Source organism: Quercus robur, chromosome 1, assembly GCF_932294415.1.
Source record: "Quercus robur chromosome 1, dhQueRobu3.1, whole genome shotgun sequence".
NCBI lineage: Eukaryota > Viridiplantae > Streptophyta > Magnoliopsida > Fagales > Fagaceae > Quercus > Quercus robur.
In genome coordinates, this window is record NC_065534.1 from 3709812 (window position 1) to 3726651 (window position 16840).

The 16840-nt window shown below is 34.4% G+C and overlaps 3 protein-coding genes across 5 annotated transcripts in view; 2 read left to right on the forward strand and 1 right to left on the reverse strand.

Annotated features, from left to right (window-relative positions):
- LOC126716626 (uncharacterized) overlaps positions 1–5299 on the forward strand; it is a 29311-nt gene extending 24012 nt beyond the window's left edge. The window contains exons 1-4 of one of the 3 annotated variants that reach the window (XM_050417539.1): positions 190–418; positions 551–644; positions 1303–1512; positions 4337–5299. In XM_050417539.1, the coding sequence (XP_050273496.1) occupies positions 344–418; positions 551–644; positions 1303–1512; positions 4337–5052 (1095 nt within the window). In that variant the 5' untranslated portion in view covers positions 190–343 and the 3' untranslated portion in view covers positions 5053–5299. Of the gene's footprint in view, positions 1–189; positions 419–550; positions 645–1302; positions 1513–4336 lie in introns of those variants that run through there. The other 2 variants (XM_050417545.1, XM_050417556.1) reach the window with 2 other exon arrangements.
- Positions 5300–6036: 737 nt separating this feature from the next.
- On the reverse strand, positions 6037–9152 carry LOC126716647 (sec-independent protein translocase protein TATC, chloroplastic). Its single transcript, XM_050417568.1, has 4 exons — positions 8778–9152; positions 7803–8113; positions 6962–7252; positions 6037–6402 (listed from the first exon to the last, which is right to left on the reverse strand). The coding sequence occupies exons 1-4, from the start codon at positions 9028–9030 to the stop codon at positions 6193–6195; spliced, it is 1065 nt and encodes a 354-aa protein (XP_050273525.1). The 5' UTR covers positions 9031–9152; the 3' UTR covers positions 6037–6192.
- A 1422-nt stretch (positions 9153–10574) lies between these two features.
- Positions 10575–16840, forward strand: LOC126716652 (origin of replication complex subunit 4). Its single transcript, XM_050417582.1, has 16 exons — positions 10575–10721; positions 10846–10936; positions 11044–11100; positions 11987–12034; positions 12947–12997; positions 13081–13124; positions 13203–13266; positions 13451–13537; positions 13817–13908; positions 14024–14105; positions 14551–14636; positions 14746–14855; positions 15791–15883; positions 15965–16029; positions 16120–16263; positions 16542–16840. Exons 1-16 carry the CDS (start codon positions 10612–10614, stop codon positions 16575–16577), a joined length of 1260 nt encoding a protein of 419 aa, XP_050273539.1. The 5' UTR covers positions 10575–10611; the 3' UTR covers positions 16578–16840.

A 16840-nucleotide genomic window follows, 5' to 3' on the forward strand; every position in this document is an offset into this window, starting at 1 on the left:
GTTTTCCATGTAAGCAATTTTCATCTAATATATAATAGCAAAAATTAAATTGACACGATACTAAAATATTATAAATTAAATTGACGGCAATTAAAAAATTAGTAACCAAATTAAAATATGATGTAAAACTAAATATTCAGTTTACCCTAATATTTTTATATATTTTCTAAAATTTGTTTTGTAGCATACTGCAAATTACAATACAAAGCAGCAATACGGCGGCGATTCAGACACAACAATCAAAACCCCAAAACCCCTAGCCGTCAAAAGCTCTGACAATCTTCAGACTCTTACCACAGCACCAACATTGGTTCACCAGAAAAGAAAAAAAAAAAAAAAAAAGATGGGCAGAGCCGAGAAAGAGCAACTGAACAAAACCCTGAATTCCCACCTCAACACCATCCATGAAACCTTGCAGGTTTGCTATCAATATCTCTATTTATGGTTTTGATTTTGGTTTTGGTTTTTGGATTTGAAGGGTCTTTTTGATGATTGATATCATGTGGGTTTGTGTTGAATTGCCTGGACTAACAATAAACTGTGCATTTAGGTGTTGGATCAAAGCCCAGCTTCTTCTCTTGACAAAGTGAGTTGGGAGGAGGTGATCAAAATGGGTGACCAAGTCTCCAAGCAAGCTACCATGGGTATTCTGCTATCTATTCTCTAAGTATTTCAGCTTTTTTACACTCCATTTTGATTTTGGTGGGATGGGTTCTTGTTTATTTTGAGGTATACATCCTCAGTCAATTGTTAAAAATATTTCATTTTGGTTTGTAAAAAAAAAAAAAAAAAAAAAAAGGAGAGCTTTGCAATCATTCAATGTTTAGATGCTGATTGCACTTGTTCTATTTGCGAAATAATTTCATAATGTGTTTCGGAAGATATTAACAAGTGTCTTACACTGTGAAAGTCAAGTCATTTTAGCTGCCTAAACGCAACAAGTTCCAACTTTGAAGGGAAGGACATAATTTTGTACATATAATGAAGCACAAGAAAGACCAAACAGAAAATTAGGACTTGTAAAAGATGAGAGAAGAATATGATGAACTCATTGTTTTAGTTTTTCTTGTGCATGTGTAACTTTCTACTAAAAAGAAAAAGCTGTCTCCAATTTCATTATGAAAATAATCCAGTGACAAAACAGTCCAGATAAATTTGATAGTCATCTGCACATGCTAAAATTAAGGGAGGAGATTCCATACCCTTATTTACAAGTTCTTCCTTTATACTGTTGTCTTTTGCCTTCTGCCTTCTTCTCATGTGACATAATGGCTCAAGTAATTTATTCTATTATTTACACAGCTGGAATGCTTTGGACTGGAGAAACACCGGAAGTTAAAGCACTTGAGGAGAACATGGAAGCATACTTCAATATACTGCAGGGCTTCCTTCTGCTTTCCCATGGAAGTTTAGTGCGTGCAGGGCCTACTCTGTCTTCCTCTATACATAAATCCGCAAAACAAGTTGTTGATAGCAGTTTTAAGTTGTTCATGGAATCTGTCTCTTCATATGGTACTCTCTCTCTCTCTCTCTCTCAATGCATGCACACATGCACCAGCCCATTACAATCAGTGAGATATGTAACTAGATATATATATCTTTTCAATACCTGGAGATCATTATGTATATTACTTTATTGCTAAAGCTATATACACCTTGTTGTCTAGGAAATTTAATCTATACACACCAACCCATTACAATCAGTGAGAAATGTAACTAGATATATATCTTTTCAATACCTGGAGATCATTATGTATATTACTTTATTGCTGAAGCTATACACACCTTGTTGTCTAGGAAATTTAATCTAGAGACTAGGATTTTAATGTGAGGATTTACGTAGTCCACTTAAAGTGAACGAAATTTCAGGCTGAGTGATGATTATGGATCCTTATAAAAGGACAAGTAAAGGGTACTTTCTAAGATCCAGGACCTCAATAAATGAAAGAAATAAATAAATATTTTTTGAAAATATTGATAAACCAATGGGCTTAACCCTTACCATTAAGCATTACAAAATAGTATCACACTTAATGGTGCAATTAATTACATTTTTAACTAAATCATTAGCATCATTTTTTGAGTAAAGAAGTCATCCAGTTAATGTGTGAGTGTTTATATCACTAGAAATACACTATTAGGGTTTTAGGGATTCCTATCAGGGTGAAGTATTAGGCCTTATGGTTTGAGAAAGTACTTGAAACTTTTTTTTTTATGGGTAAGAAAAAATTTATTCAAAAAAACTGCTAGATGCAAATTAGCACCAGCATATCAAAAGTACAAAAAAGATGGAACAGCAAAAAACATAAAAAGACATTAATTACAAAGAAAGAGAGCTAAGTAATAGAGGAAGAGAGTCACTAGATGTGAGTCCCCAAGCCCTAGCCCAATCAAATAGGGAACCAGAAAAGAGAGCAAGCATTTGGTCCTCAAATCTATCCAAATCTTCAAACATTCACCGATTGTGTTCCTTCCAAATACACCACATCAAACACAATGGAACTAAGTTCCAAATGTAAGATGAATGCTTCCCCAACCAATTCCATCAACTAAATAGAAAATCTAACACCGTACATGAGGGAACCCAAGAAATCCTAAAAATCCTAAAGATAAAGCACCACAGCCGATAAGCCTTTCCACAATGTAACAACAAATGATCCACTGTCTCACTACAGCAACGACACATAATGCACCAGTCAACAAAATCAAAACCTCTAAGTCACAAGTTATCACCCGTGAGGATCCTATCCCATGCGGCTGTCCAAACAAAGAAAGAGACACGCCGAGGTGCTTTAACCTTCCAAATACCTTTCCATGGAAAAACAACGGAAGAAGAGCCATGTAACTTATGATAATATGAGCAGATAGTAAAATCCCCCTTTTTTGTCAACTTCCATCTCAACCGATCACCCTCAGTCCCTAAAGGTAAATTGGCTGCCAAGAATCGAAAGAAATCAACCACCACATCTGCCTCCCAATCATTAGGACCTCGATTGAAACGAACATCCCAAGTTCTAACTAGTAAACCTGATTAAAAATTTCCAGCCAATTATTGATAAATTGATATTTATATATATGCTGTTTTGATGTAAACAAAAGGGTCTCACACACACACACACACACACACACAAACTAAATAGGGCTCTCACGGCATTACCATTACTAACCGATAAAACTGATCACACATATTTGCACAAGACTAAATGTTAAGGGAAGAATATTGTAGCCTGGTGTCAACAATGTTAGAAACAAATAGTGTAGGCAAGGAAATGTTCCCATGTGGCGGTGTTGTAAGTGTGGTGGTTTATGTAGTGATGCTGGTAGTGAAGGAAGAAAATTAGGTGGTGATGGTGGTATTGGATGAAATGGTAGTAGTGTTGCTCTAGTTGTGCAGCTGATCTGACTATGTTCATGGACGTAGTGATGGTGCCACAGCTGCAGTGTGTATAAGGTTTTTATGCAACATATGTTATTGGTAGTTGTCAGCTGTGGAGGTGATGGGTGTTAGAGCACCTTGGCAAAGCTGGTGGTAGTGTAAGTTAATTTGAAACAGAGAACTTCTAGAAAAGCTAGGATTTTCTTAGATTTCATTTATAAGGTTTTAACTGCTGGTGTAGGAATATTTCTACATTGTAAAGTGAATTGTTTTAATTTTTGGTTGACCCCTCACTTATTGCTTTGAGGTAAACCAATGTAGCACTTGAGACTAGTAAATGCTAACATGGCATTTTAGAATAGGGCAATGTTAGTGAGAGAAATTTTTTCACAAGTTGCTAAGGTGTCAAGTTGTGATTGGTCATTGGTGCAACATTATTTTTACATATGCTCATCATTGACATCATTTTTATTATATAACAATTACAATCACCTCAGCAGTTGTGTAAATTTTGTGTCACTAGACTTATTGTTGAGAATAGCTTATCACATTCCATAAGCAATAGCAATCTCTGCCCATAGGCCCTTGCTCAAGTGGTAAAAGGCTGGGATGGGGTTGAGGTGAGATTTGTTGCTTTGTAAGAGCAAGTAGATATAAAAATAGTCATGCAACCTCATACTACACGCATTGGCCAGTACACTACACATGCTTGATGCACATATAGTTAATGCAAAACTGTATTATCATTCTCCAAGAGATTCAAAAATATAAACTTTATATGTTTGTCATACAGGCTGGTTATTGCATAGCTCATTCCGCTTCTATTAATGCATCATGTTAGTTATTGTGGCATACTATTTTTCCATCATGGTGATACATTCCCATCCAAGCATATTAATAATTTTCTATTCCATTGAAAAACAAACTCATCTTATCATCTTCGTGGCTGCACATGAGCAGGATCTCACAAAAAAGACCAAAAACTCTCAATCCCACAGTTGGTTGGTTCAGTATGGAACTCATGTTCTGCTCTTAAAAAGACTCCTTCTACAAATGTCACAGCCATTGGGCGAGGTATGACACAAGTTGCAGTTTCTATAAAGGATGTTCTTCGTGAGATGAAGGAGCTTAAGCCAGGTTCCTCTGACCCAACAGATGAAACTTATGAAGAGGCTTCTAACAAAGCAGAAAGCGAGCCCCAAGATGATGACAATTCATGTGAGGATGAGCTAGGCAATGACCTGTCACCTGAAGAGATGAAAGTTGCCCAGTCAGCAATTGGGGTTGTGTCTGAAACGCTTGTAGTTATTAAGGATCTTATTCGCACCATCACAGGTTTGCTTGAACTGGAAAATCCAAATGACTGCAGTAATTTTGTGGATTGTTTGGAGAAATTGTTGAAGCTGTGTCAAGGAATTGGAGAACAGATTGATGAGCTCGGAGCTTGTCTTTACCCCCCACAAGAGGTTCCAGCTATGAAGGCCACTTCCGAGAAAATCTTCAGCATCATAGATGATATGCAGGTAGAGCTGGAAAATCTTAAAGGACCATCGGAAGGTTTTATTCAGGCATGTAATGGTTTGAGGGGTTCACTGAGACTGTTTGAATCTGAACTAGGTTGTCCTACTACTGCTGATCTGGAAGCCAAAATGCAGAACATTGCCTTGAGTAGTTGAGTCCAAGGGACTTTTACCAGTGTGGTATTTTGTAATTTGTTATGAACCAGGTGTTGGATAAATTATTTAAAGTAGTTTAGTGATACAATAAATCTTCCTAGATAGATTAGTATTGTTATTTGTTTGTATTTAGATAGATTAGTAATACGTTAGAGGGAGCACTTGCCAAAAAATTTGCGTTTGAAGATAAAAGGATTAGTGAAGTGAAAAAGATAAATCAAAGAGATCTTCTCGTAATTTCGAATAAGTCTAGTCTTTTTTTCATTTTCTTTTTTTTTTTTTTTTGAGAAATGAATTGGTCTAGTCTAATATCACACGTTGAATTTGTCATTCCCAATGAGTTCAAGGATGTGAAAATCAAGACTTTCTATTCACACAAATAATTAAAGAATTGGTGCAAATATCTATGGTTTGAATTCATATCCTTCAACTCTTTAAGATTTGAGGTCGAGTTTTCTCTAATTGGGGAAGAAGGATATGGTGTGGGCAAGCATCTATTTTCATGTTCTGGAATCTTGAGGACAATATTCATTTTGAAGGGGGAGAGAATTTTATGACCCAAATTGGATAAATTATTTGAATTAGTTTAGTGATAGATAGATTAATATTATTATTTGTTTGCATTTAATTTAATTCCTATGTTTTAGGATAGGATTAGCTCATATGTTTTAAGATTTGTTGATAAGGTTATTCATCCTTGGCTATTTATTAACGTTGAATGCATTAATGAGAATTAAGCAAAAAAATAACCAAAAAATGTCTATTTCTTCTCTTAAGTTCAGGAGATTGGTCATCTCGAATTGACTACACTATCTTTCAATTATCTCAGTCCACAACATAATTACATCATAACCGACTTTCAGAAATTAAAGGAAACTGGATTCTGTTGTCACCTTTCAAGAGATTATTTGGATACAGATAAAACACATGCTTTTCTTATGATAATAGATTTTGGATGCTAACGAGGTGCAATAACTAATTCAGTGGACGAGACAACTAGGTTTCATACCATTATATTTCCATCAGAAAGCTTTTACAATGATAACAGTACATTAAAATGGGCGATTCATCCTCTGCTTCTCATCTATATACCATATCATTTTTTGAATATACAATTCCATGCATTTAAATCAGTGTGGTTCAACGCCCTGTAAGCTTAACCATCCATGCGCCACCCAAGTAAAGACCCAGTAGGGGGGCTGCCAGAAGCATCTGAGTTAGAGGATCAGTTGATGGGGTAAGTACAGCAGCTGCAACAACTGCACCAACCACTACATATCTCCAAATTGACAGCATTTGATCCCCAGACACTAGACCAACTTGTCCCAGCAGTACTTGTATGACTGGTACCTGTAGAACAAGATGAAAAGTTCAAGCCATAAACATAATTTACCATCTCAAGATGGAGGGGTGAATATGCAGTTTTAATTAATGAACAAGCATATGAAATCTATTTTCATCTTTTCTAGCTTTTGACTGCAGATCTCCTAAATGTAAAATACAAGTGTATACCAAGTTCACTGAAAAGATTATCATTATTGAAAGAAATAAACAAAATATAGATATACATTAAATCATCTAAGTTTTATTACGCATCACGAGTCAGTGAAAGCAATAATTAACTCATGCATCGGACCCATTATAAACAGTCATTTGACGTATAAGAACAAGAAAGTGAACAGCACCCATTAGGCATGGTAGAGTATATTTTAAGAGCTAGAAGAATGATTAAATTAAACAATTATTTTTTTACCTGACTAAGCAATAAAAAAAATCTTATTATTACAGAAACGAAAGAAAATTTTACTAGTCTCACTTTCAAATATGAGTCTTGGACATATGGTTGCTAATTTGTAGACACAAGAGTCATCCTCTTGTGCAGAGGATAAGCTTGCAAAGAAGACTTTACCTGGAATGACAAGCCTGTGCTGAACATTAACACAAGCACGAACTCAAAGTATTGATCAATGGACCACAATGATTCAACTACTCCTTCTGCATAACTAACGAAGAAATTTAGGGCTGCTGGTGTCAGGACCAAGTACGAGAAGATAATACCGGTATAGAAAAGTATAGACGAGCCGAATACAATTGGTGCCAAAAACCGCCTCTCTGATTTCGTCAAACCTGGGAGAACAAAGGCAATAATCTCGTAGAGAATGACAGGGCTTCCTAATAGAAGGCCACAGTATCCTGATACCTACAGAACCCATTAAAAGAATTTTATGGATATTAATAACAGCTTTCTTCTAATCTAATTCAACAAAGAACCAATATATAACCCGAAAACTGTTCATTGACTTGTAATTTATGCAATGTGCCCGGTGTTGTAACTTGTAAAATCACATTCTACATAGAGCCGTGTGGGACAACCATTAGTTGAACAAGAGGGGAAAATTCAATTAAAAACAAGAAAAAAGGATTAAAAAAGGAAGAAGATGAATATGTACTTTTCATTTCCAACAACGATTATAAGAAATATAGACCATAATGTTCATGGGCCAGCCACTTCATTTGGGAAATAGCTACTAGCTACACTAGTGGGCACCCATAAACCAATGGTACAACACCAACCAATCCTTAGTTCCTCCTTTTTCAGGACTAGGGACAAACTGTAAACAATATAAATGACACTAAACATAGACATGCGCGCGCGCGGGGGGTGTGTTGGTTTTAAAAACCAAGGATACAAGCTTTCAAAAATAAAATATATTTTAAAACCAAGGAAAGATGTTTCGGTTCAATCTAACCTTCAAAGTTGTAAAGAAGAATTCACCGGGAGCTAGCTGCAGGAACCGCACACCTTGTGTTTTGACAGGAGCTTCAAGAACCATTATTAATTCTTTTGAAAATGCAAAGCATCCCAAAATAGCAGCTCCAACTGCCAAAACTGACACAAATAGTCTCTGACGCAGCTCTTCAAGATGATCAAATATGGTCATTTCTTTATCGTCCGGGAGGAGCTCTTTACTAGGATAAAGAAAATCATAAAGTGCACCCTCTCTTCCATTTTCTTGCCCAAAATTTTCTAAACTTTCTTCTCTTGAGCCATCAGACACATCTATATTTCCATTACAAAAATGATGACAGCATTATTCCTAAAGAGTATTAACATATATCTAATGAGAACAAAATATTTAAACGTATGTACAATTTGCAGTTATTAACAGCATAAGCAAAAACTACTGCCAACCCCAAAATCTTGGGAATAAAGCATGGTTGTTGCTGTTGTTTTGTTGTATAAGCAAAAACTGTATCAATATAATGAAACATATGTTATATGATTAAGACATGATGATATCTAAAGATTATTCCCATAATACCCTGGATTGCATGGATTATTGTATCATTAACTAAATTCATCATTTTCTAACTGCTTATAATCTTAGACAATGCAGTAATTTATCATGGTATCAAAACAGACTGTCATAAGTTTCAAGCCTATATTTATTAAAAAGCTAATCGATTAAATTCACCCTTTTCTAATAACTTAATCTTTTCGAACGGTCCAAATTTTCTCATATTAAATCAACCTAGAAAAGCTACATATGACTAGTCATGTCAAATTAAGGTATAGTATAAATATGACTAGTACATCAAATACATTAGCTAACTTTCAATAAATAACAATGGCTATTTTTTTTTTTTTTTTTTTTTGTTTCAAAATATGTAACCAACAGAAAAATGGTATAAAGATAAGTTTGTTGGTTAATTTTTAGACTTACCAGGCCTATCCTCAACGACCGAACCAACAGAAATACCCAACTCCTTCTCTCTCACATCGTCATCAACGGCGAAACAAACGACGTCGCGGAGACTCCTACTACTCCTACGGTTAACAACCTCGAATCTCAACCTGGCTCTCCTCGAATTTCGGACCTGTATAGACCTCAGCTCGCTTCTGATTGGTCCACGCCGCTTGTAGCAGCAACTGTGGAGTTGCAACTGCGGCACAATAGCAACGCTCGCGCTTCCCATCCTTCCTTTATCTCTGTTTTTAGTTTTTCTATCAAAATAAATACATAAAATAAATATAAAAAATAATAATAAGAATAAAAATCAAAAATTGGTTCTTGGTGTTGTTAGCTCAGCTGGGTGCAGCAAATCTAAAATGGCATCAATGAACGATTGGCTCTTATTACATTTATACTGGGCTGCCCGATATTTTTACTTGTTTGGGATTGGGGCGCATTTTAGCAGAGACATGTTGAGGATTTCTAATGAACGCCATGGGCGTAGAGGAAAAAAAAAAAAAAGAGTTATTCGGATCTGGGCTTGGGCCCTTAATGAGGGAGTTGAGCCCATGTTAACTAACATATAGAAGGGAATGATCTAAGATCACTCTTTTTTTTTTTTTTTTTTTCCACCTGTTTTTTCATTCGATAATTTTTTTTAAAGCTTAATAATGCCACTCAGTTCAGTTGTTGGATGTAATCAATTTATAACAATTATGATGAGAAAAGTCTAGGACCACATAATTTTTCACAACTTTTTGTTATAATTGTAATGTGGTAAAGTGTAATTGGTAAAGAAAAAATTGTGAGTTCATGTGTAAGTGATAATTAACCACTTACAATCTACTATGTTAGAGTTGTAGCAAACAAGTTGTAGAATAATTTGTGGTCATGGAATTACTCATTATTATGCACTTGAAATTTTCACAAAATGAAAAAAATTCACACTCACACCTAGATTTGTCACTCATCTCAAGCTCATAACAACACAAAATGGGATGAATGAAAATTGTGTCTATAGAATTATTGAATTTGTAGTAATGCTGGCATTTTTTTACAATATTTTTTTTTGGTGTGGTAATCATGTGTCACAAGGTCATTTGATAGACATGTTGATATTTTTTTTATTGTTATTGTATTAAGTGTGCCACTGTAGGTTAGTGAAAACTCTTTGATATTTAAATCAGCAAAAGGCAAGATATCTTACCACTAATGATTGCGGTTGAAAATGGAGTATTCAAATTAGAGCAAGACTTATAATCCTTTAAGCAAATTTTGAAAATCCCTAGTTCCCCACTTCACTTAGGGTTAACATGGCCTTCTTTTCAAGCTTAACCATATTATCAAACCAAACTAAGGTTCTATCATAACTTGTCATTCCTAAACTTAAGTGCTACTTCATTACTAATGTATAATAAATTATTTTCGATAAATGGTACAATTAGTTATACTACTTGACTTGAAACTTAATACACATCTACATAAACACACTTATTAAATCAAATCCATATATTAGAGGCACCAAAATGATAATTTGAATGAAACCTTACGAATTTTTATTTTAATCCAAGTTTTTAAGAGATCATATGTAATAATTTTTTTTAATAGATTTCAAACATAATAATTGAAAGTTGGTGAAATAGGCAAATTATAAAGGAATAAATTGTAAAAGTTAAGTGGGAAAAGAAAAAGAAAAAGAAAAAAAAAAGGTCACTGTGCACGTGCGAAATAGTTGGTGTGTATATAACCATGTCCAATGGAATAGATGCCCTACTTCTAATTTTCCCGCCATTTCAAATATCTCACAGTGTTGGTAGTATCAGCAATGGGAAGAGAGAATACAGTAGAGGAAGCCCTAAATCTACTCCGAAGCAGACTCTGTAACCCTAGCTTCGTCTTCAAGCCTCTCTCCGATTCTCCAGACAGCAACTACAGGTCCCATTCTCTCTCCATTTTACTTTAATTTTAAGTTTCATGTTCTCTGTTTGTTTCCCGAGAAAATGTTTCCAATTATATTTTGATTGATCGAGGGAATTTCCTTTTTTATTTTTTTTGGCAGCAAATTGAAGTTCATTATATCCAGTTCGGTCACCGAGGCATGCAACAACTCGATCTTGCTTCTGGGTCCTCGTGGTTCTGGAAAAATCGCGGTTTGTGTTTTTTTTTTTTTTCTTTGGTTAAGCTCTATTATGATTTTGCAAATTGATTAATTTGACTAACAAAGTTTTTATTTTTATTATTTTGATTGTGATGTTAGGTGTTGGAGCTTGTTCTCAAAGACTTATTGCTGGAATTTCCTGATTTGATTTCAGTTGTAAGCACCAATTTAACCCTTTTTGTTTTTTGAATTGGTAGTAGTAGTAGTAGTAGTATTAGTAAATAGCATAATGTTTTTAGTATATTATGGTGCATCTGGACTAAATTAAACCGGATTGTTGTTTGGTTATAAAAAGCATTTGAAATGAACCCATATCATTTTAACAAAATCAATTTGAAATGAACTATCTTTACTGTCAAAAATGTCTACCTGAAATGAACCAGACCTGAGTTTATACACTAAAAAGAAACCAATTGGGTCTTGGCCTGAAAGTAAAAGGCAATCATCATAGAGTGGATGGCATGAATTCTATATCTTTTTTATTTTTAAACAAAAAAAAAAAGTAAGGTAAATAATCATATGATTCATTGTCGAGGGAACTAAGGAAAAGAAACTGTAGAAAGCTTATAGATGTTTGAGGATTTCAAAATGGAATTTGAGTTGCATTTTGGCTTCCCATTGCAAATGGAATTACATCGTTTGTTTCATAGTGAATGTTGCTTGTAGATCCCACCATCTCATATTAGGACAGTTTTAATATGGTATCCACCAATGTACTTGCGAGTAAGAACAAATTTTGGTGGTATGTTATGAAACAATAACATTGATAGCATGCCATTAATTTTGTATGTCTCTAGTTTTTTTAAGTGACCCCATTGAAGATGAAATGCACCATCCTTGTTTATTTTCTCCTTTTAATTATTTTGGCCATCAAAGTGTATGTCTCTATATTTTAGTATTGCAGATACTAGTTCATGCATGCTATTGTTCCAAATAACCCCCTCCCCCAAAACAAGAAAGAAAAAAAAAAGAAAAAAGAAAAAGAAAAAGGAAACAAATTTTCTCAACTTAACTTACTTTGTAATGGATATTTTTGTTGCAGATCAAGTTAAGTGGACTGTTGCACAGTGATGACAACTGCGCTTTCAAGGTTTGATATCCCTTAATCTCTTTGCCTCTAGTAGATGTTCTGCACACTTCATTTGAATAACATTGTTTTCTGTGAAATTTCCTAATCAAATATCGATATTTTTGACTGAACTTGAAATTGTAAACTTATTTACACAAATACAAGAATCTCTGAAACTAATAAGATTTGCAATGCAATTGTATTGCTGCTTAAATGAAGCTCAGTTACCCATGTTATTAACTTCTGACCATAATAAGGAAATATAATGGTTGCTACTTAGATATCCTAAGGTTGAGAGTTACTTATCAAAAATAAAATAAAATAATGATTGCTACTAAGGAGTTAGTATGGAATTATGAAAGATAAAGATTCCAATTGTATGCTGAAACAAAAGAGAAAGGTTCTGCACGAGTTCAACTTAAGTTGAATATGCATTTACACATGGCATTCTGTTGAAGTTCCGACAATAGTGCACTACAGATCCATATCTTATAGGTTAAATTCTTGTCGATGGTGCATTTATGAAGAAGATCATCAACCATGTGAAGACAGTACAATGTACATTGATATTATAAATTTTGAATAAGCGATGTGGCATTGTGATAGATGCTAAGGTGATTTAATGAAATTGTATGGAATTACTCAAGCCAAAAAGAAAAAGTGTGCAGAGTTTTAGGTGTAAGCTACTTCCAAAATTTTTATTCTTTATTTTTTGTGACAAATTAGATCAATCTTATTGGGAGCATTTTAGTAATGGACAAGAGAACTCATTGTTTTGATATGCAGACTTATAAGCAAAGCAAAATTACAAAATTTGTGTACATTTAAAGATAAGAATAGATGCATGTCATTGTCTTCTGAGTAGTTACTTCCATGAAAGAATTTCCATTCAGAGGTTAGGAAGTTTCTCTGACATGCTTGTTGATCTTCCAGGAAATTTCTAGACAGTTATGTGCAGAGCATCAATTATTGTTCTCAAAAATGGTAAGATGTTTAATCTAATTGAGGTTAGTGATAATTTACAACTAAATACTTCTGACTTGTTGATCTTGATGTGGTTCTTTTAGGCATCATTTGATGACAACTCCCAGTTCATGATAGCCATGTTAAGGTGAGTATAAAGTTTGCTTGATGCAACTCTTGTTCAATGGTCTAAGTGTAATTAATTTTTTGATTTCTGGTGTGTTAGGGAGTGTGGATTAGCGCATAAAACCATTATTTTTGTGCTGGATGAGTTTGACCTTTTTGCTCAGGTAAGACACTGCCATTCTGTGCCAATTCATTATTTGCTTTGATTGAATTTGATGATAGGCCATGTAAAATCTTCCCTTTATTAAGAAGAAAAGGACCCATTTTGAAACATACAATTTTGTTTGATCCATTTAAATTTTCTGATTATAACATTTCTGCTTTCATTTTTGTTGTTGTCCCTGGCAGGGAAAACAACGAGTACTTTACAGTTTGCTAGATGCAATGCAATCAGTAACATCACAAGCTGTTGTCATTGGTGTGAGTTGTAGACTGGTATGGTGCTCTGAAGTTTCTTTCATCTTTCTTGTTTATTATCTTCAAATTCATGTGCATGATTTTTTTAAATAAATTTTTAATCAGAAAGGAATAAGAACCTTTCTTGTCTTTAGACTCTATTGAATTAGTTTTAAAATAAATTTGGAAGTTTTGCCCATAGTGGTCATATGAAAACTGCATATAAATGGTTATATACAGACTGCAGTTGTGGAAACTTGGTTTTAGTTGCTTGTACATTGTGAAGAATTTTGGGAACTTGGGCTATAATCTATGCAGGATGCTGATCAGCTTTTGGAAAAAAGAGTGAGATCTCGCTTTTCACATAGAAAGCTGCTGTTTCTTCCTCCCTCTAAGGAAGATTTACAGAGGTAAATTTGTTTACTGTCTGTCTCAGAGATTTCACCATGGCTTCTGCCCAGATTAGATGAATTATAAGTGTAACAAATACTTTTGTCTTGATTTTCCTCTGTTCTAACTATGCAGATTGTTGGAGCACATTTTATCATTGCCAGTAGACTCAACCATTTCTCATGACTATGCTGTTGAATTTAATGCTAAGCTTCAAGTATCCTTTTAATGAGATAGCAATATGGGCATTTTAAAAGAAGGTTGTGCTCCCCACACTGGCCTGCACTTTATCATGTGTATTCCCTTAGCATGGTACTATACTTCAAAGAACTTGCCTATATGAGGAACACCCATGTAAAAATAAATAAATGTGCTGTGTCCAAATAAGCATACATTTTTGAAACTTAAATAGGTTAGTGAGCTTTTGACACATGGAAATGAGTCAGTTATGGAAGGTTAAGTTCCTTCTAACCATCTTTTGCCACTAATTTTGGGTGATTATCAGTTTAACCAACTTTTAATAACTTCAGAGAGATTAGTTGTTTATATGTTGCCAAAGAGGCTAAGACAATGATTTTCATTTTTTCCCTTTTTCTTTTTTCCTTGAATAATGAAAGATTTATTTTCCCATATCTGGTTAAGAAATCCTTGACATTTTACAGAACATTTTAGCAGATGAGAAATTCAAACAAATTATTACTACGTATATGGATTCTGATGCCACTGTCAACCACTTACTGAGGTTTCTGTAAGTTCATTCATCCAGAAACACAGAATTTGTGTACTGATAAGTAAGTTTCAATTATGAGCTTCTTTCATCCTCTGCTAAACTTACTGTTGATAGACCATGACACTAGATTCCGCTCTGTTTCTTATATGGATTTGGGATCTGGATTCCTATCACTTGAGAATTTCAAAACTGCACTTTCAAATATCCAAAGGCAGCCAAAGCTGGAGTGTATTAAAGGTTTGAAGGATTTAATTACTTTTTCTTTGATATTTATGTATTGCTTATGTGGTACTTATAGTTCTAAACATCTTCTTCTGACTTCCCTTTCATTTTTGGAGTCTTTGTCACTATTTGTTATACAGTTTTTATTAACCTTATGTCATTTATCTGGCCTAGGTAAGCTGCTGGAACACAAAATCATCATTCTTTGATTTGTTCTCTGTTTTCATATACAGTTCCCCTCCTCCATGCTTAAATGATTAAATTCACCATTTCCTAATACCTAAAACTTTTGAAATAATCAATAATTTATCATACTATTAGAGCAGATGTCCTTGAGTTTAAACCTTGTCTCCATTTCATCTCCCATATAAAAAGTTAAAGATCCCATGTGTTGGGACCCCCACGTATGAAGTGGGAGTTTAGGCCCAAACATGATGGGGAATGTTAGAATAATGGTGAAACAATTAAATACACTATTTCTAAATAGATTAAAATTTTAAGATAAGTGGTAGTTTATCATGTACAATCAGAGGAAGATTATAAAGTTGCTCTCCTTGGATCTTCTCTAGCTAGTTTTCAATTCATATATCCATTGACTTGTGACTGAGAGCTAATTTATCTCTAAACCTGTCTCTTATTCCTATTTATCTGTTTGGCGAGTTTTAAGTAGTAACTGCTCAACTAACTAAAGTTACTATTGTTAGCAGCCCTTTTTGAGTTAAAAGATTTTAGCTATGCTTAAATTATAAACTCATTCTTGGTAACTAAATTCAAGCTTTGAAAGTTTAGCATATTAATCCTTGACTGTGCACAAATAATTCCTGTGCCGGCTTGCATGTTTTTATGGAGCATTTATTTGAATAAAAGCCTTGCTTATGCAAGCAACAGTGATCTAACCCTCACCCTCTGGTTAAACTAATGATTTTGAATGCACATTCAATGTGAAACAGATTGCTCCATCTTGGAATTACATATTCTGGTATGCATGAAGAGATTGGAGGTTAAAGAGCAAAATTCATACAACTTCAATTCCGTAATGAAAGGTCAACTTATGATGTTTCTTTTGTTATCATTCCATTACCATTATCAAGTTTGTCAATTTACATGTTTGTCATGCTCAGCAGAGTACAAAAGCATACGTGCTTCATTCCAGATGTCTGAGTATTATGCATGGAACATATGCTTACGGGTACAAATAGTTCTCTATAATTTCTATCTGAAGGATCTTAAGGTTTAGTCTCCCTGTATGTCTGATCAATATTTGCTTTAACTTCTCCAGGCATTTGAACACCTTCTGCAACGGGAATTAATCTGTTTTACAGACAATAGAGGACAAAATCAATCTGTTGAATTTCGTCCAGCAAAGCTTTTAATCTCATCCCATGAACTACAACAGGGACTAAAATCATATCGCTCCTGTCCTGTAAGTTAATAAAGGATAAATGTGTCTGTGCATCCATGCATGAGATATCGTGTGAAAGTATATTGGTTCATCTGTATGGATGAATCTGCTGGGCAGTATGGACTAAGGAAATTGCTTGAAGCTTGCTGAAACATGCTTATTTTCTGTTTTACAGATTTCTTATAAATTTTTTGCTTATGGACATCACTAGAACTTCACTGGTGTTATAGTTCTTGCAATTGATGATCTCTGGTGAAATTCAGTACTAATTGAGGCATTATTTTTGCTTATCCTGGCAGGCGATTCTTCTTAAGCTAATGGATCGTGAAGTTTAATACAGTTGAGGGACAGACCCATCACTGCTTGATTGCCTCGTATGTGTGATGACCAGAGAAAATGTGGATTCTATAGTCAGCAGTAATTCCTTTTGACGAAAATTCCACTATATATTTTTGGGATAGGTGAAATTCTTTTTCACAGGCCTGCTGCTTTTAACTAAGATGCATCTCGATGGAGATTTCCCCCCCACATTGTGATTCAATGTAATTGTTACTGCATATGATTAAATTTAATGATTTCATAACTTCATTTTCCTTCA